This window comes from Opisthocomus hoazin, chromosome 4, assembly GCF_030867145.1.
Source record: "Opisthocomus hoazin isolate bOpiHoa1 chromosome 4, bOpiHoa1.hap1, whole genome shotgun sequence".
In the NCBI taxonomy this organism is placed as follows: domain Eukaryota; kingdom Metazoa; phylum Chordata; class Aves; order Opisthocomiformes; family Opisthocomidae; genus Opisthocomus; species Opisthocomus hoazin.
The window spans coordinates 58,506,003-58,526,044 of record NC_134417.1 but is presented as its reverse complement, the minus strand read 5'-3'; the positions used below and the strand labels follow the sequence as shown (position 1 = coordinate 58,526,044).

General features: G+C 40.0%; 1 protein-coding gene across 1 annotated transcript in view; it reads right to left on the bottom strand.

Moving 5' to 3' along the window:
* Positions 1-20,042, bottom strand: part of IGF2BP3 (insulin like growth factor 2 mRNA binding protein 3) — a 116,887-nt gene that overhangs the window by 83,695 nt on the left and 13,150 nt on the right. Inside the window, exon 4 of the mRNA XM_075417454.1 lies at positions 8,073-8,121. Within this exon, the coding sequence (XP_075273569.1) occupies positions 8,073-8,121 (49 nt within the window). The remainder of the gene's footprint in view (positions 1-8,072; positions 8,122-20,042) is intronic.

Genomic DNA, 20,042 nt, shown 5'->3' with positions numbered 1-20,042 from the left:
TAAGATATAGGCCCATAGATGCAGTCTCCAGAGACATCGAGTTTCTACATGTCTTAGTAGAAATGGCCACATTTAACACTTAAATCATGCTGGTTTTCTGTGCTTTGACATTAGAGCCCAGCACAGCCAAAAGCAGTTCATACTCCAACACTGAGATCTAGACAACTCACTGAATCAGAAAGCTGTCTGACTTGGATGAGACAACAGATTAAAGGTCTCAGGTCCAAGCAGATGCTTCCCTCTACTTCTTGTCCTGCCGCCTCTACAGCAGGGTTAACAAACAGCTCGCAAACCATGCCCTGAAGTCACGGCAGCTTACTACTTGCATATTCAGAGAAGCTAGCAGTTATTCCAGCTTGCTTAATATTCTGGTCAAAAAGCTGTGGCACTTCAGCACCTCATTCAAAAGCTGGTCAGCCAACCTTCCTGCCTCTGCCATGTGAGTTGATGTGGCTGCCTGAGCAACCACCCCATACCACATTTCCTGCAGCATGAGCGCAAAATATTCTACTTTCTATTCTTTCAACGTATCACCTTGGCCACCGGGAGAAAAACGAGCAACTTCTACACCTCAGAACTGGGCCAGTCAAGCCAGCTCTGACCTAGTGAATCTTCTGATTTCTTTGAAATTGAGTACTAACATTACGCCTACTTCTTGTGGCTGGAAGACCACCTTCTGTATCTTCTAGGTGCTTAGCACAACTGAGCTCTGACCTCACCTCTAACTTCTCTGTTCCTTACATAAGCTACTTCAATGTAAGTTTCCAAAAGAAAAAAGTTGTGTTGACTAATATGATGTTACTTTTCTAAGCCTACAACTATAACAAAAGCACAAAGTGTCTTAAGTGGTGGCATCTGGGATATTAACTCTAAAATGGGGGCAGACATTTGATAACGCTATCAACTACTTTTAATAGGATCTTGATTTAAGTAAAAAATGCTGTAGTCCAATTCTCAAAGAAAATTACTTTCCCCGTTAGATTTTTCCCCTTGTTTATAACTGTAAGACTGTTATCAGTACCGCTGTAGCCAACACACTCATATGAATAAATCATTCCAACTGAGAAATAAGCTTATTAGATGTTTATCCAAGTACCTTTATTCACTCTGACACCCTGTATTTTAAACACCTGCAAAAGGTGTTTATTACCTCAAATATACCTGTAAATATCACTCCCTATAATAAAGCCAGGCAATTAAAATCCCAACATAAGCCAGTGCGTCATCTTAAGTGCAAATTTGGGTGGTCTGACACAGGCACAGTCATTTTGCTATATTAGATTGCCTCACCTGCCGCTAAGCCCAGCTAGACAATGGGAAATATGTGCAGCTCAGGAAAAATAGTTAAATCAGGGTATGGGGCCCAGGTCAGATAGCAGAAAGGAAAGACAACCACCCTCTCTTTTCCTTTTGGCAGGAGAGGAGCAAAGGCAGCCCCCATGCTCCCCTGGGTGTAGATCCAAGACCAGGAGAAGGCAGTGCTGCCCAGGGGCTCTGCATTGCCCCAGTGGCTGCTCTACCCTGTATCCTGGAGTTAGGAATCAAAATAAGCAGGTGATCGACATTCAACCTTTGTCTGATGTGCATAATTCTTCATAAATTTCTCCAATTGCTTGTTATTACAGAATTAACCATCCATGTGTGTGGGATCTCTCTTCAGAAGGTTTTTGTCACTGTCCCCTACAACAGACTCACAAGATAAACACAGCCAACACTACAGCAGCAGGTGAGAAGCTGACCTCATGATCACTACCAGATAATAGTCATTACCAGCCTACTGTCAAATTGAAGAGCTCTCTTTCATAGGATTTTTCAGGAACAGCCACATCTAGTCTTGTATCAGATTTGTGCTTATTAAATTTGAAGATGGCACAAGGCTGAAAGAGTACAAACATGCCAGAGGAGAAGATAAGAACTCAAAGTGATCTTAAACTACAGATACTACTCTGGAAAAACCTCATGGGACATTCCCAGATGAGAGACTTCAGAAAAATCTGTTGCCTAGAAATGCGAGTTCTGAGAAGAGATTGGAAGAACTTAAAACTCTTACCTTAACCCCCCCTAAACATCACAGGTCTTCAAATATGTAAGGCTGCTGCAGAGAACAGACTAACATCTTCTCCACTCTCCTGCTGAGTAAGACTAGTAGTAATTGGCAAAAAGTACAGTTTAGTGCCTGATTTAGCACACTGAAGAGGAAACAGAAAACAAAAATCCCTACCAGAGATTCCCACACCTAGCAGGCAGCAGCAGATAGTTTGTGCATGCTTAGCATTCTGCTACCATTTTTAGAGCTATACATTATTTTTATAACACTAGACTAAGTTAGGATTCTTGGAGGAGGCTTGAGGTCGAAGAGCATATTTCAATACATTTTAAACCTCTTTACTGTTGATTCGTCTTTCTTCTGAAATTCTTTTCGTTATAGCTCAGCTCATCCCTGCATCTCCCCTTTATACCTCTACTGAGAAATACCTGCTTTGTATAATCCTAATCTTAATTGCAATGTCTTCATGTTTTGCTTTTCCTTTCTTAAAACCCACAAGTTCCCCACCTGTCCTCCTCACATCCTTGGTATTCTAGAATAAGCTGCATCATAAGCAGGTACTATTCAGCAAAATTAGTTTTTTACACTCCATCTCTAGATTAAAAAAAAAAAAAAACAAAACACCACAAATAACCCATCCCACACAGCTCAGCTGTTTTAATCAAAGAAGCAACATAAGCCACTACAGATCCTCAGGACAAAGTTATGTGCACTGTAATAAGATTTACTATCATATACTCGCAATCAGAATTGGTCTCAATTCTTTTTAAGAAACTGAAAGTTGCCTTACAAAATACCCAGATGGATGGAGACAGTGCAAACCTTTCTTGCATTGACAGAAGTCTCAATGCAGAACCTGCACTCACATCGTTACTGTGATACAGAAATCCTTTTCCATTACTACTTCTGCTTGGAGAATCTAAAACGTCAGAGGTCTCAGCATAACTATGAGACTTCATTTTTCATTTCCATGAAAAAGTGAGGAAAAGCAAATCTTATTTAGTAACATCCTTTTGCCTTTGGAAGAGCTAAATCAAACCTTTCTTCCCACACATTTCTGTCCCTGAAAGCAACCCTCAAGTCTCACAACAAAGCTAGGAATACACATTCACAATGTTTTTCTTGCTTCTCTGCTCGCTCAACAGGTTAACACTCCACAGGCTGGGCTTTTAGTCTACTTTTTTTATTACGAAGTTCATCAATATTTTCTCTGTTTATCTGCTCCATACAAGGAAAGAAGCCCACAGAAGATAAGTGGGAACTCTTCCACAGCTACCTTCCTGCTGAGCCAGCAAGTGTTGCTGGCACCATCTGTGTCCTGAAAGTCAGTTCTCAAATGCTTTTCTCTAAACATGGAAAAAATACTTGGAAAGAAAAGCTCTTGAAGCATCTTCTACACTGAGGAAGCTAGTTTGAAGTGCTTTAAGAGACAGAAAAAAAGGGAACATTTCACATAAATGTTTCTTCTCAGAAGAACTCTACTTGCATCCATATTGTGTTGAATCAAAAACAAGCTCTAGGTACTGCAGTTTTAAATCACCACACCTAGACCTCCTTCTAGAGGGCATGTTGTTTTGTCTTGCAAACCCACCTCCAGTGCTGAATGCTTACAGGCAAAGTGAAAGATTACCTGCAGTTACAAGTTAGGAGTCAACTGTGGTTCAGGAAAGAGTAATAGAGATCTATTTACTTTTCTGCAGAGATCATAGAGCCGTAGGGTGCTTGTTTCCAATGAGAGAGAGATGAGACTAATGGGTGTGGAGAATGGGAAAAGGTGGTGTGCCAAATGCTTCACTTGTCACAATACTTAGCATCAATCTGGACTTTGTATTTGATGAGTAAAGAGAGGAAAAGGGGCAGGGGAAGAATGACAACCCACCTACTATCACTCGAAAAGGTGCACTAATTTTTCAGGGGTTTGCTTCACCAAACAAACTTCGTAACAAGCAAAACATTTATTTGAAAAACAAGATCTGTTCATGTATCAATTTAGTAATTTGAAGGACATGTGCAATAATCTCTATCTGCACTTTATATGCAAGCAGAAAAAAAAGGAAGAGATGCATTCCAGAAACAACGGTGCTTTGAAAGAATATGGGCACTGATCCAGAGTCCTTAAACCCAGACAGAGCAGTGAGGGAAGGGGGGGAAACACAAATGACCTCCTGGATGAGTAGAGAACATTATCCTGGATAAGTCCCTACCAGTCCCGACTCCAATTTCAGTCTGAGTCAAGTCCTAAATTTTCTTGGTTGAGACAGAGATGTTGCCTTGCCTCTGCCTGCAGTCTCTCCAGCTGGGCAAGGAGTAGAAGAGTACTCAACCCACAGGTACAGAAACCTGCAGAACCTTGCCAAAATTCTTCTTGTGAAGTTCAGATTAATTACCAGGCAAGCTTTGTACAAAGTTAAAATTCTAATGCATTTCAAGGCATTCAAGGTTATCTTTTATAGCTGCACTTTAAGAGGGAGCTCTTCAGGATAGTAACCTGGACATTCTGTTTCAGTGTAGTAACTCATGAGATTATAGCAGGTCATTATCTGCCTTTCTTCTACCACTTAGCCATGAATATGGTCTAAAAGGGTTATCTTCTTTTACTTGCACCATGATGATCTGGTAAGTACATGGTGACCTCTCACATTACCCAGATGAAACAACTACGAGTCAAATTGCTATGGCTGGCTGTGAGAGTCGGTATTTTGTTCTGTAACTTCAGTGTACATGAAGAAGAAAATTAGTTGGAACATTTTTCTCTAGAGGCATCCAGAAAAGCAAACAGTTAATCTGAATTTGTGTACTTGTTTTATGAAAAGTCTTATTAACAAATGCTTGTTATTCTGTGGCCATTTACACCCACAGTTTATTTCCCAATCTATATGGAATAGCTATGGGTCAAGTGTCCTACCGCACATGAGTCTTTAGCATATCCAGTTTCTTCCAAGTGGAAGTCAAGGTCTCCTTAACACTAAAGTTCAGTGTTTTCTCTCTTCCATGCAACTAAAGGCACTAGATTTTACTAAATAGGCACACACACCTCTTAGAAAGATAAGACGACACACTAGCGAAACAGTTTCAAGGTTTTCACAGGAAACTCATTTACTCTGGCATTTCACAAATCTTAAGAGCCAGATCCCATCTGAACGCAGAACAAAGCACCTGTACCGACAATGAGGAACCTTACTCAGCTGATGTATTGCAAAATATTCTCAATTCAGATTAAGCTTGAACTCATTCCCTGAGCATTTTTCTGGTTTTGAAGACTAGCAGTACTGCAATACTATTCTCTGGGGTGCTCAGGAGTGGGAGGTACTGCCAAAATCCGTTACATTACACACTGCAAACCCTTCAGCTACATTCCTGTGGGACCACCACCCCTACGGCTCCTCCAGACCTGCTTTCTGCAAACGCGATGAGCTGCATTTGAGAGCACTATGGTTGCCCTCCTTACTATAAGACATTTTGTTGGCCATTTGTCATAAGCCAAGAACCATCTCTGCTGGGTAGGGGTATGCAGAAAGACTGTCACTGGGTCCCAGTTCCACGTGGCCCAGGACTTGCAGGTACCACTGAGAGACACACCAGCAACAAGAACAGCCACGAAACACAGCACAGGCAGGCATACTGACTGCTGGGGCACACCTGTAGGCTTCCCATGTAAAATGCTTATTTTCTATAAAGAACAAAAATTAAAATAAGACAATTATTTCAACAGAACTTAAGAAAGAACTTTTGCAAAGAATGACAAGGTAACCTTCCTAAAAACAGTTATAGAAGGAAAAAAATTCACAACATTAATCTTTCTTCTGTTGCTTTCACATATCCCTACACCACTGTAAAAAAAGGTGTTGCAGGGTGCTAAGCATGTTTTGTATTTTAATATGGAATATACATGAGGGTTGACAGGCTGAATTAAACTAGAGACCTCTTTCATCAATGGTTTTTGGTTTGGTTTTAAGGATTTCACACCCATTAAAAGTCAGTCTTGATTCAAGTAATTAACAAAGGAGTGAGGAGGCAAGCAGATTGGCACAGAGGGACTATAAAAAACAATTTAAGTAAAACTGCTCCATCTGCCACACTTGCGCACACACACACACACACCATCCCCTCAAAAATCACTATGCAAGAACATCGCTTCAGTATAAATCCCTCTCTGTATATATATAAACTTCTACTCTACCAAGCAACTGGCTGCAAGACAGACTTGTTTTAAGGAGGAATCAGCCATGACTTTCTTACATAGCTCAAAGGAAGTTTTTGCAGGTCTGTGAGCACCACAAAAAGATACCAGAGCACAAAGTAAACTTGACATAAGACAATTCCCTGAGTAATTTAATCACCACATGTTGTGTTTTGTCATCAGCACTGTCGAGAACATACAAGACTTACCTGCTTAGTGCAGAAGTGACAGACCACCAGCACTTACAAAGAAAAATTTTAGGAAGTTTGTGGACAAACCATACTTGGCAAGCAGCCCTGATGATGTAAGCGAATGCAAAAGTATTGTAGAAGTTATTTTGGGGCCTCATCCCTCTAAATTCAGTGCCCAAAGGGCCAGTTCTGTACAAGCAGCTTCAAGATGTCTAGACAAGGTTAAGAAGATATCACTAGGGACAATTTTAACTCTTCCTTGGGAACTTTAGGAAGACAGTGTTTAAAAAAGTGGGGCAGAAGGAACATCTGTCTGAGAACAGATGTCACCACAGAAACCGCAGCAATGGAGAAGGAGAGGGAAATCATTTAAGAATCAGGAAACAGGGTAGATACCTTAAACATTCAAACAGTAGCAGCTACATATATGTAAGGAAGGACAAGCAAGTAGAAACATTTTGATGCTGTCTGCTCAACAGTGTTTACATTCATGTTTACTCACATTTTTCTGAATCATATGCCTCTGCTCTGATACACACTATTCCTACACAAAATCCTCAGAGGACGTTTGTACCAAAGAAGTAAGGTAATCCTCAGAGCAGTCACCCTCAATCATTTCTGTTACTACTCTTCCCAAAAACATGGCAAAAAAGCAGTTACAAATTTGAAATAAAAGGTATCAGGTGGACACAGCTCAACTGAGGGGGGCACAAGGTTTGGGAAGCGCAGAGGAAACGCCGATATGGACAGCGTACACCAGAAGGATAGACTGAAGCAAGGAGAGGTGGTATGTGCTGATATCTTACAGAAACCCAGTGGTTGGCAGCCTGGGCTGGACAGAACAGTGTCTCCAGTTTTCTCCAAAGCTAGGAAGCAATCAGATAGTACAAACAAAGAAGTAGATGCAAACGGAAAGTCAGATGAAGGCGGTAGACCAAACCTGCTCAGAGAACAGCGCTAGCAGAGTTTTATCCTCAAACCCTCCACCCTCCGATCTCCCTCAGGGAAGAGGATGACTTACCACTAAGTGAAACATGAAAACAACATTTTAAACACGTGCAAGGTAGAAAAGCAGTAAAGAAACAGACCTCTTCTCACAGTAGCCCATCTACTGCAAAAATTGAAACACTATTTATGGAGTGTAAACAGCAAGTATACAACATGCTGGTGAGAGCCAATAACCGTAACAAGCATGAGCAAACAATTTGCCATAATACTACCACTACAGAGGAGCACGGGGCGGGGGGGGGAACCAAAGAAAAAGTATCAGCATTACATTTCTGCTTTTGTAAAGGTTTTGGCCAAGTGTTTAAATATGAACTTGTATAAAGTTTACTGAACTCACACACCAGCAAGGTCCAAAACGGACGAGGTTTCAGTCAAAGAGAGTGACTGCATCAGGAAGTCAGCATTCACCAAAGAATCCATTTCCACATTTTTTATGGTTAACTCGGAGAGCAGAAATGAAGGCAGTTATCTGAATTGCTTAGAAGGCTCTATTGTTCCCTCTTCCAAAGGATTCTTCCCCAGAACAGAATGGGTGGTGTGTGCAAAGCAAGTGAAAGGTGGGGGAAGGGGAAAAGTCTTGTGGATAAAGAGAGTAGCAGAAACACAGTTTTAAGCACAGATATCAATTTTTAAAGTAACTTCCTACCTCCCACTGCAAGTGAGGCGGGATATTTCTGATCTGAAGCTTCCGACTCCTGCAGATAAATTAAAGAAAATAGTTTTAAAAAAAAAACAGAAAGAAAACATTATTGCAAGATAGACTATACATAGCAGTGTCCACATTTAAGCATCTGTCATACTAAAAGGGGTAAAACCAAATGCACAGCTCAAAAACCCCAACAGATCGCTGTGAGGGGAATGTCAGGTCAAAACTATTTCAAGTCCCAAGAGCTGTTACAGAAATACTTGTTACATATTTGACAGCTGCTACATTTCATGAAGTCTTCACTTTTCTCAAACACTATTTCTATTTCAGCTTTAAGGCCTTCAGTATCTCTCTCCGTTACAAATGGGTGCAATAATCCCATGTATTTGTACAGGGGTCCCCTCCGCACACTTTAAAAAAAAAAAAAAGAAAAATAAAAACTTTCTTAAAATTCACCAAGATGATGTCATGATTCTATACCCCTTCAAGCAAGAGAGCATAGATTTAAATAAATACATTTGCCATGTTATTAAACTTCTCATTAGTGTAAAAACATACTATAGTCTAACATTTATGTGGCCGACATTCTCAATCTCCGACTGGGAGAAGGGGGTAAGAATCAGTAAATTCATTGTATTTGCACCCCAAATTTACATCAGATTTTTCTTATCTAGTAAACAAAACATCCACTTTGAAGTGTTATTGCAAAGCCTGGCAGTGTGCTGGCTGCCTTCACAGCCAAGTCCTTTGTCTCCTCCCTTCCCCCAAAGTCAGAGAACAAATAAATGCCAGAGATGCCACAAAACCCTTGGGATTTACAAGAATGTGTAGATTAAGGCAGTTGCAGCTGGGCTCAGGTAAGGCATGCTGGTTTGGTCAGCCTGGCTAGCCTGGGAAGAACAGGGAGAGGGAGCAGGGACATCACAGAGCAGTCTAGCTTAAAAGGTCTCAACTACATTTGGGTTCACCAAATCAGCTGAAATAAGTGTCTTGTGTTCAAACACAGTTTTTCTTAAGTGTTTTAATTGCCCAATACTGACCACTTGTAGAAATACGCTTCACATTTTAAGGACTTATTATAACAGAAGTTTCTGAAACTTACACAGGTCAGTAAAATCTTGCAGCAAAACAAGTTTTAGATGTGTTTCCATCTAGCAATAGAATTGAAAGCTTTCTTTTTCCCCCTTCAAATCCTTTTAAAATACACTCCTGTCCTTATCACCACCCACCCAGGCCTGCAGTGGCATTTTACATCTTGAAATGCTCTTCTTGACAGGGCGTGTTTGGGGCACAGAAGGAGCTGATGGCACAAATCCACCTTGCCCAAACTTCTCCTCACGTGGAGGTGTCACCCCCAACACCACGGTAACCATGAGATCAAGCGATAAGCACGCTTCCTCCAGGAAAGACGAATAGGTCTCAGTCGTGCAGCATTTCTCAGCTGGTTTTGCTCCTACTCAAGCAAGAGCTGATTCCAGCATTTGATCATATAAATAGGTAAGGAAGGGACAACGAATACCCAAGCCACACACAACCTTGTTTAAGCTTTCATTTTCCAATAAAGCAAAGAAAGTGTCAGGGGCTGCTTCACTGTAATAGGAAGGGGGGGAAATTTCCTTGAAGCCTGCAAAGATTTCCATAAAGTAAATCTCAGCTAGTGATATTTCTACAAAACAATCCCTCTAAAGCAGTGATATACTGCTCTAAAATATCAAAATAATATCATACAGCAATCTGAAACTTGAAAGATGAGTCCTAAAGTAGAACGTAAAAAGGGATGTTCATTCAATATTAAAAATACTGGGAAATTTTAACGCAGAAAAATCCAAAACCACAAAATTGGCAGCCAAAATGCTATTCAATGTGCTTCAAACTACGTCATGCCATTAATCTCTCACACTTGTAGATTCAAATTAAAATTCATGGGAGTTTTGTAGCAAGGAGTGCCACTCACAAAAGGAGTCCCGCCAGCACACCACCAACAGGTCTCACACCCCAGCTCGGCAGCACACGCTCACGCTGAGCAGTGTGTGTCCGCTGGTGAGTAGAGGGGGGGAAAAGTCCTTTCCAGAAGCACACACACAAGTTTCACACACATACAACTGCCACCTCACGTTTCGTAAGGAAAACCTACAGATCTTCTCCTTTACTGCCCAACAACTGAAAGATGGACCAAAAAAGACAGCAACTGCCACATTTGCTCGACAATTAAGGACATAACACAACATTTGGAGGTTTTTTTCTTCCCGCATGACTTCAAGGGACTAAAAAGTTTGATGCCATTTATAACTTTTGCCAGCCAACATTTGTAGCACAGAACTAACTTGGACATCCTGAAAGGGAGGAGCAAGGAAGAAATGCCACCTTAAAATTAACAGTTCCTCTGCCACATTCATAAAGAGCCAAAGGAAATGGCAAGCCAACTACAAAACGGGTACAGTCCCTCTGTGCACCTCAATTTATGGCAATAGTGAGACACCTATTGTACAAAACTGAAAGATCACTTCAAAAACAGAAGAATAGCTATACAAACAATTTAATTTGAAGCTATTTACACCTTTATCAGTTGCTTGGCTGCAGTGTAAGTGATATTATCTCGGCACCCAATGCACAAGTTTGAAGTCTAGTGTTTATTGATGCATGTGAAAACTATTTTTTTTTACTTTATTGCTGTATCACAATTAGCAACAGGGAAAAAAAAATTATGAATAAAGCTTTGCATGGCCAAAAGAGGAATTGCACAGAACCAGTGTAAGATAAAAGATCACCAGAACCTTCGAGACTTCTCCATTTCAGTTACTACCAGCTCCTATTGAAAAAAACCTAAATGTTTCTTAAAATTACCTAAAAATACACAAAGCTTGTAACCTCTTTCCCTCTCTGCCCTTCTCCCCACACAGAAATAGATAGAAATGAGAGGGGTGTTTGTGTTCCCAGGACCAGAACGAGCACTGAGCTAGCAGCGAGCGGAGGGAGACCGAATCCCCCAGGCACTGCGATAACCTGTGCAGCTCCTGCTCGGAGCCATCCCTCCTCCTGCCCTTCTCCTGTGCCTTGGCAGCCCTGCACATCTGGCTCCTCACTGCAGGGCAGCATTAGAGATCTGCAGCCACCTCTACCACGTGCATGGGAACCCACGAAGAATCAACTCTCAACTTCAAGAAAAATCCCGAACTCTTTGCTATACGTTTGCATTCAGTAAGGGACAAAGCTGGATCTGACTGAATTTACCAGAGTGGCAACAGCTTCCACGATGATGGGTTCTGACCTCAGAAAGCACGGTTTTGTACAGGAACAAAACTCTAACACCACAGGTGGGGAAAGGAAAGACTAAAATATGGGAGCATCTTCCCGGAAATACTCTCCTATCTCAGAGAGTTTCAGCTCTTTTAGGGTGCTTTCCGTCTTCCTCGTAAGCCTATTTCTTTCAGCAAAGATCCTATAGCTGTCACATCCCAGGCAGCGTAAACCAAAGGGGTTTGTTTTATTTCATTTGGAAATAATCTTAAATTTTGCTACTTTACAACTACTTGCAGCCATACCAGATGCATAAGAAAAGAAATAGTCCTTTCAAATTCCGTGAAGGTATTTTACTACATTAGTTTCATTTAATATGTAGATCACCAAGTCTTAATAAGTCCTCAATGAAACATTGCCAGCATATCTCATCAATGTGACTCATGTAAGCCTTGTGTGTGCACTTTTTCCAGTTTAAGCAGATTTCTTAATTAATTTCTTCCATTCTAAATAGGCCGTGCAAATAGTTGTCAACTGAAAAAAAAGGTCTGGGATAATTATGTTTGTGCTTTGTCTCATATGAAGGTTTTTGAAAGCTACCTATAGTTCCCAGCATGTGAACAGGTATTCTCACTTGTTTCTTTTTTAAAGACACCCAAAACACCTGTTGTTGGTTAAGAAGAAACCGGACTTCTCTGGTTTCTATATAAGGTTAGTCTATAAGCAGTTATTTGGCAATAATTTACTTTCCTTAAGAGGAATTGCACGCATTCTAATTCTTCTTTTCAGGTATTATGCAGGTAATTGGATTCAGTTACTTCAAGCCACTGCTGATGACCATACCTTAACATATTTATTCTGGGGATGTTGAGACATAGAGCCTTGTGTTTGGGGGACATGAATATCTCTGCAACACTGACAGCAGGTAAAAAGACACCATTGTGCTCCTTCACAAGGAAAGCAGCATATTTCTGCTACACGTGTGCGCAGAGACAGAAAGGGCAAAGTACTATAAAGATGGATGATTTACTAAAAGCCATCTTAGTGATCTCTGAAAGGGTAATCCCTCATATGTAAATACAGAGAACACATGCACAGGGACATCCAGTGCTCCCGACCCACATGAAGCCTTCACACATACGAAACAGTGCTAAACATGTCTTAGGGAAAAGGTGGTGGGAGGAGGGAAAAAGATAACCCACAATTTCAGCATTCTGTTTCTTGTACATGTACTCCTTCCGTCTCTCTCTGCCTTCCCTACATATATATATATATCACTTTTTTCTTCTACCTATCAAAATCCTCTTAGGTTAAAAAGGTCTTAACAACTGTCAATTTCTGCATCCTATGTTAAATAAAATCTCACACTATACTTTCACTCACCAGTAAAATCTCACTGTATGCTTTATGTGACATTTAGCAATGGCAAATCTCTTAAGAGTCACACCTCCCCTTAAAAGATGATAATTTTAAAAAACAGAAGATAGACAAGTATAAAGCAAAGAACAACAAAGTGTCATGCTTTTGCCCACAGTCCCAATTTTTTTAATCTCATGGTATATCAAAATTTTTTTAATCTCATGGTATATCAAAAGTTGACTGTTTGAAAGGGGAGCATACATGCCAACATCGAAGTGACCTTGCTTCCACGCTGTAATTGTACCCGCACTCTTACCAGACCCTGCTCAGCATCCTCCCTCCCCCCCAAGAGCTGTTGCCTCCTGCTCCTTAATTCCTTTTTCTCAACAATAACACCACATAATACTCTTATTTCAGCAGCCATATGAACTAAACACACCATTAATGCCTTAAACCCCCACAGCGCAAACCTACTCTTTTTAAACAACAGTCTATGGAAAAAGGGTTAAACACATTTGAAAGGAGATCAAGTGAACATCGACAACGTTAGTCCATTCAACTGTTTGAACTCAATACCTATGGGATAGAAAGTAAATGGTCTACCTGCTCCACTCTTAGGAACGTGCAAAGAGCAAGCGCTGATTCATTTCGTCCATTCTAGGTAGGCACTGCTACACTGATTACCTGGAAAAAGCCTCGACACCTCACACCAACAGCACAGAAGCAGAGTTTGCCAATACCCACCAGCACCAAGTGCCACTGCTCCCCAGTGCTGCCTCTGAGCTTCTGGTCCCCCAGCTCTGATGGCTACGCGCAATGCCCCACGGGTGATACAGAGCCCACTCACTGAAACAACTCTTTCTCCCTAAGTATCGTTTCTCAGGCTTACTCCACTGACAACACAAACTTAACATAGACAGCCGGAGATGAAATGTTGAAGAAAAAAAACCCCACACAACAAAAAACCCACTGTGGACTGTGGCTAATGCCATACGGTAAGAAACAACCCTTGCATAAAATGTCCTGACATGAATAGCCATAGAAACAAAGTTAGCAGCTCCTATAGCCAAGTGAAAAACTGCTGGTAATCAACAGAATTTATAGGAGAAGGGGAAGAGGTGTCTTTTTGTTTACTCTGCAGCCAGCAAAATACAGGCAAGAAAAAACCAACACAAAAAGCTACCCACACACAGAGAATTTATTAGTTTCTCCCCCTCAGGTTGCTTCAAGTAGCCGATCCTTGATCACAACAGAGTGAATCAGTGTTTCTAATGCTCTTCTGGTGGAAGGGGGTGGGGGGCGAAACAGATATATGGTACAACATTTCAAAAATCCTTAAGTTTCATTTCATATTAGTGTGGTTGGGGGAAAAAAACAGAAGCAGTTTTTTTGGTTATGAGGTGAGGGAGGGAGGTTGTTCTTATTTTCTTCACAGCACATGTAGGTGATGATACTGATAAAGCCACTGGAGTAGCTGGTCCTGTAAGAGGTGCTGCAGTCTCTGCCTACCTCCTGCCTTCACACTGAAACTTCACGGGTTTAAGCAAGCTTTTCAGACTTTTCAAGCTGTTCACATTTGGTTCCTGAAAGCACCTAGCAAATAGTAGTAAGTCCATCCAAATAAAGGTTATTGAATGTACATTCTAAGCCATCTTTTTATATATATAAAATTATATGTGTATATACACACACAATTCTATACCTCAGTTTGCTTATCCCTAGCAAGTAGTTCTGGTAAATGCAAAAGCAAAGGGTCACCCTCCCTGCCTAAAAAGAAGGTATACTGAGGTTCTGTTAAAAACCCACTCAGGTTGAGTAAAGTGACAAACAGATGTTTTTCTATCACTTCTATTAAAATATAATTAATTTCTAGTGTATATTACAAGACACATGGACAACAGTTACTGTATTTTATCAAATCAAGCCATTAGCTTCTGAACCAGAAAATTCATCTTAATGCCTTACCTACAGAAGAAAGAAAGTAGAATGGTTTCGAATACTGACTTGTTAACAAACATTACCACTTCTTATTTTTACACACCAATCTGGACAGCAGAATACTTGAAGAGGAAATGTTATTGCTCCAATTTCAGCCCCATTTCAGCAATTCAAGCAGACAAAGCTTGGCTAAGCCACAGGCAAACTGCAGTAATACTTCTCTTTGTGTTGCCTCATTATTTAATCCCAGACCTGGATTTAAAAGCACTCTGTACTACCACTCAGAGTAAGGTTTTTCCATAAAATGCAGACAAAGAAAATTTTTTCCTCCAAGCTCACGCAAGACATAATGGTTGGCTCCTAACTACACTTTTTCCCTTTCATCTTGCACACACAACGCACCAAAGTAGACGCTTCATAGAGGTATATTATCTCAGCACTCAAGACGAAAATCTCGCTCTTTGATTACCTCACAGATCCCTCTGTGCTGACGATCAAATTTCCTACCAGTGCCTGCGAAACATCAGATTTGACTACCGCTTTCCCACAGAAAGCTGTCTGTGGGGCAGTACTCACTCCAGGCAGCTCCGCTCCCCAAAGCCACCAGCCAAGCAACTGGGCACAGGGCTGCGCTCTCCTTGCAGGGTAAACTCCAAAAGGGACTGGACATTCGTGGGCAGGACACAACAGCTCAAGAGGCATAACCAGAAGATTTATGTTGGCACATCCAAGTTACATCATCCAAAATAGATAAATCAACCAATGTAAGCCTGGCTGTAGTTGTTCTGTTTATGCAGATTAGCCGGATAGTAGGCTTTAACCTATTACCATTTACTTCAGGATTTCAGTTCGACAGTTCTTCACATCACTAGTTAGACTAAAAGCTTATATTCTTTATTTGTAAATTCCCTTAAGTGGTCCATAAAGACATTTTAAAAAGAAAATCCTAAAGATTCTGCCATTACCATACTAATGTTGAATTTCTCGTTGAAAAAAACATTCATTTTCCAGGTGTTGTTAATGAAGAAGGCTGTTAAGATTTTTTTCTTTATTAATTAAAGAAATAAGCACTGCTTTAAATTTAATGGGAAGTTCCAGTATCCTTTAGGAAAATGGGCTTTCATCTACCTTTGTGGATTACATTTCAGGCCTTTTCTTTTCCCCTATGCCAAAACTCTTCGGAAAAACTAAAACATTTTGTTTATTTGTTTGGGTTTTTTGGGGTTTGTGTGGGTTTTTTCCCCTGTTGGGGGGGGTGAGGGAAGGCAGGGATGTTTGGGTTTTTTCTAAATGCCACAGTTTCTCTTTCCCTCCTCCTCCTCAGAGCAGGGGTCTGTATTCCTTAGACAATTGTACTACTGAGCTATGGTCACTTGCCATTTATTCTCCCACCCCACCACTAGCTTGCAATTAACTGGGATGTGGATAACAGAAAACACTCAGGAGGTATATGAACAGCTAAAAATAACATCTTTAAATGCAAAACTGCTTCTAAACATGTGAAAATAAGATCTATTTAAAGTCCTAACCGGTATGAACTAGTAATGCCCTAACGATGGGACACAATGCTCATCTTTTTTCTTTCTCTTCCTGACCTCGCCTTTCCTTCAGTCACCAAAGTAGCCGAAGGTTGCTTCCCTCCTCTCACCTGTTTTCCTAGTGCCCACAGAGGCTGCTAGTTGAAGCAGCCAGTATTTCCATTACGGACTAACAGCAAAGTTTTACACCAGCTGTAAGAAGGAACTCTAGACTGAAACTTAGATACGATGTCCCTGCAATACATGGCTGAGTTAAGGGCTGGGGAGTTCTAGATAGGAAAATGAAAAGGACTTTTTTTTTTTTTCAATTAATTCAGCTCCTTTTAAAGAGCCCACGTAGGAGAAAGAAATAGCATAGTATACTTCAGTGTAATTTCTGAAGCAAAAGGGTACCAAGACTTGAAAAATTTAAAAAAGCCAAAAACATACTTGTTTCACAAAGCAGTTGCTGGATATACTCTCACGGTGCTTTTATTTCACATGTCTACCACCACTCACTCCACACAAGTCTGTACATCAGTTAGAAACCTGATGGAAGCAAGCGACACAGATATCCTATACAACATAGAAGCTTTGGCAACTTTTTTTGGTACAGAGAGTGTGGCACCGGGTTAGATCTTGCCTTAACAATAGCTCAGCAATTCACCCTTCTCAGCTTGAAGTGTCTAAATAAAGTTAGCAGAATTGACAGACAAACTCAGTAGCCACCGCGCTGCTGAGACCAACTTGCTCAGCCACAAGCCTGCGCTTGCAGAAGACATCAGAAACCCTTTCCAGACTCCTCCTGCCACAGCCAGAGATGGGGAGTCTGACCCATTTTGACCTCTTTCAAGTCAGGCTAAGGTGAAACTGAGGTTGTTGGTACTCAGTTTCTAAATTCACTGTGTGCTCCAGATTAACCAGTCAAATTTATTTCTGGTTTGCGGGGTCGATGGGAAGCAAGATAACACTTGAGGTAGAACAGCAAGCGTTGCTCCGCCGATAGGTTCATAGCATGTAATTGCAAGAGGGCTGCTACAAAGAGAGCAGGGAGCCTCTATTTGCTACTTTTTTGCTACTAAATATCCGATTTAAACCTTTCGGGTTTCGAGCAATCTACTTCAGAGCAGAAACCAAGCGAGGTGTCAGGGCAGCTCCCAGCTGCCTCGCTGTTTCTCCCCGCACACAGTTGCTAAAATAAAGCCCATTTGCTGCCTCGCAGGCTGCTTTGCAAAAAAATGACACTAATTAATGTCCAATTCCTAAAATGATCTCAGTAAACGAAGATTCCTGTGGGATCTGGGAAATGGAAACACACTGAAGCACTTGTGCTGCTGAAAGCACCCTCCAACTTCAAAATGCTTACAGGCCGTAACTATAAGAAATGAAAAATCTTGCTTAGTCTGATTTTAAGTGTATATATAAACTTCTGCTAACAGACAGACTCGCTAACATTTTCAAGTCTCTTCCATGATATAAAATGATATTAACAAGGACAAACTACTACATTTAGGCAACTGTCTATATAATAAAATCTAAAAATATTAATAAAGTCCTAGTGCTTAAAAGAAAAAATAAACTAAAAGCACAGTTGACAAGAACACGGAGCAAACCAACACTCTTAAGTATACAGCCACAGGTTCAGGCTCTTGCTAGTGTTTAAAGCCATTCTGAAAGAACACACTGCGTGTGTGTACATGCACATGCATGCATGGCTTTCATGTTGCATCCATTCTGACTGAAACTTCAATTTTTATTATTTTCATAAACATGTATGTTACTCAGCTCCACAAGAGGACAGCTTTATACTGACATGATACCTGAGCATTTAAGAGATATGCTGTGCTCATCATCTTCTGTACCAGCAAAGCCTGACAAAAACCTGCGGTTAGCCTGCTCACATGCCTAAGGTTTTTTTTAAATCAAAAAAAAAAGAAAAAAAAAAATCCTCATTATGGCTTTCCACCCTTCAATCTCAAGACAAAACAAGAAAAGTTTAAAAGAAGCTGTTTGCCTTGCCAGTGCTTTTTAAATCTGCTAGACCACACTAACAGCAATAAATTAAGTAGAATAATACTTGACCAGTTCCACAACAGAAATGTCAAATTTACCATATACTTCCTATTATTTTTGCTTTAAAATAGATTAGTTCTTCCATCTCAATGGATACAGTACAATAAACCTTATTCACACAAGTGAAATTTAAAAAACACATAAACTTTAAAAGTATGAACTGATGTACACAACTATGACACCACACAGATACCAATTCTCACTTTGATGCTCTAGTAATTATTTTACTAGTACATTTTGTTGAACGGATTGAATACCAACAAGAAATAGTACGCAGGTGTTGGCCATTGCTAATGGCAATTCCACATGGCCTTAAACTTGTGAAGGGGTCTAAAGCAGAGGAGAAGCAATGGCTCTATCAGAGGAGTGCTAAAATATGTGGGATTTGCACTATCGCCACCAAGTATTTTTCCTTCCTTTCTCTTGCCCTGTTGAAACCCAAAAGTCACAGAAAATGACCACTGTGCTCTTTGGCTTCATCATTTTTATGCTGAATACCACCAGATGAAGAATTAAAAAAAAAAAAATCTGCCATTCCTTTTTTCTATACTTAAATTACTTACAAAGAGAAATAAAATAGGGTTATGGTTTTCAGACATTGTTGTCATTTCTTTGAAGTAATTTTCTCTGAAGAGTTCTCCCCCCAAAATTAAATCGTATTCAATTACACAAAAATTGTGTGGACAAAACACCACCAAATAAAATTATTTCATAGCTGTATTGGTGCAAAAAGTTACCTGCTATTTAGAACAACTGCATACTCTCCCCTCAAAAAATTTTATACCCTCGAGGTGTAGAATGCACCATCTTTCAGTTGGGATGTAAAGCTAAATAATGTATGCACTTTGCACACCTACACAATATTTTCTACATTAGGTTTGGATCTAAAGACAAGATACTGGAAAAAATGTAACTTTTTTATTAGCATGTTTTTAAAAGTTTATAAAGTAATAATAACCATGCAAAGTTATCTATTGTCTACAAAGCTTATTTTCTCCATTTTTACAGGGCAATAATTTTGGTCAGGCTAAGTACTTCTACAGCCGTAAATCCACATTCGCAGTAAATAGTTCATACTAGCATAGCTAAAGCATCCCACCTTGTGCGTAAGGAGTCTTTTGCATTTTTTTACATTTATTTAATAGAAATATTGATAATTATATCTTTCATTAAACTTCATATTTAAGAATTACCAATATAATCTTCTGTGCTTTTGTCATAGGAGCTTTGATTACTGCTTGTATAGTACAACATATGAAAGCAACTCCTGAGCTTTCATATCAGGCCTCGACGAAAGCCTTCACGTATCATTTTCTTCTGTTCCACAAGAAAAGTCAACAATTAAAATTCAATTGCTCAGATTTTAAACTTCGCAAGATTTCAATGTTGTAATTTATTTCAGTGGCGAGATATGTTGAAAAATCACTTATATACAAGAGGTGTAAGTGTATTTTCTTCAGTAACCTTTACAGTTAATATTTAATAATTTCCCCTGCTTTCACAATACTATAAAAAAAACTGCCATGAATTTAAGAAGTGGCCTATAAAGCAGTTATAGGATAGCCACTATCACCTTTTAAATAACGCAATTATTTTTCATCTCCTTTTTCACAGAAAAGAGAATGTAGTGCATATTTTGAGGATGAAGATCACAGCGAGCAATGACCATTTCACTTTCACTGTAGATTTAAATACACTGTTACTATCAAAGAACGAAAACCAGAGCTTAGCTTTCTGCACTGAAAACCACATTCTTTACATAGGGTATCATTTAACATTTACACTATTTTAGTTCACTTTGTATTAAATTAGCAAAATTGCAAATTTGGATTGGCTAGTTTCAAAA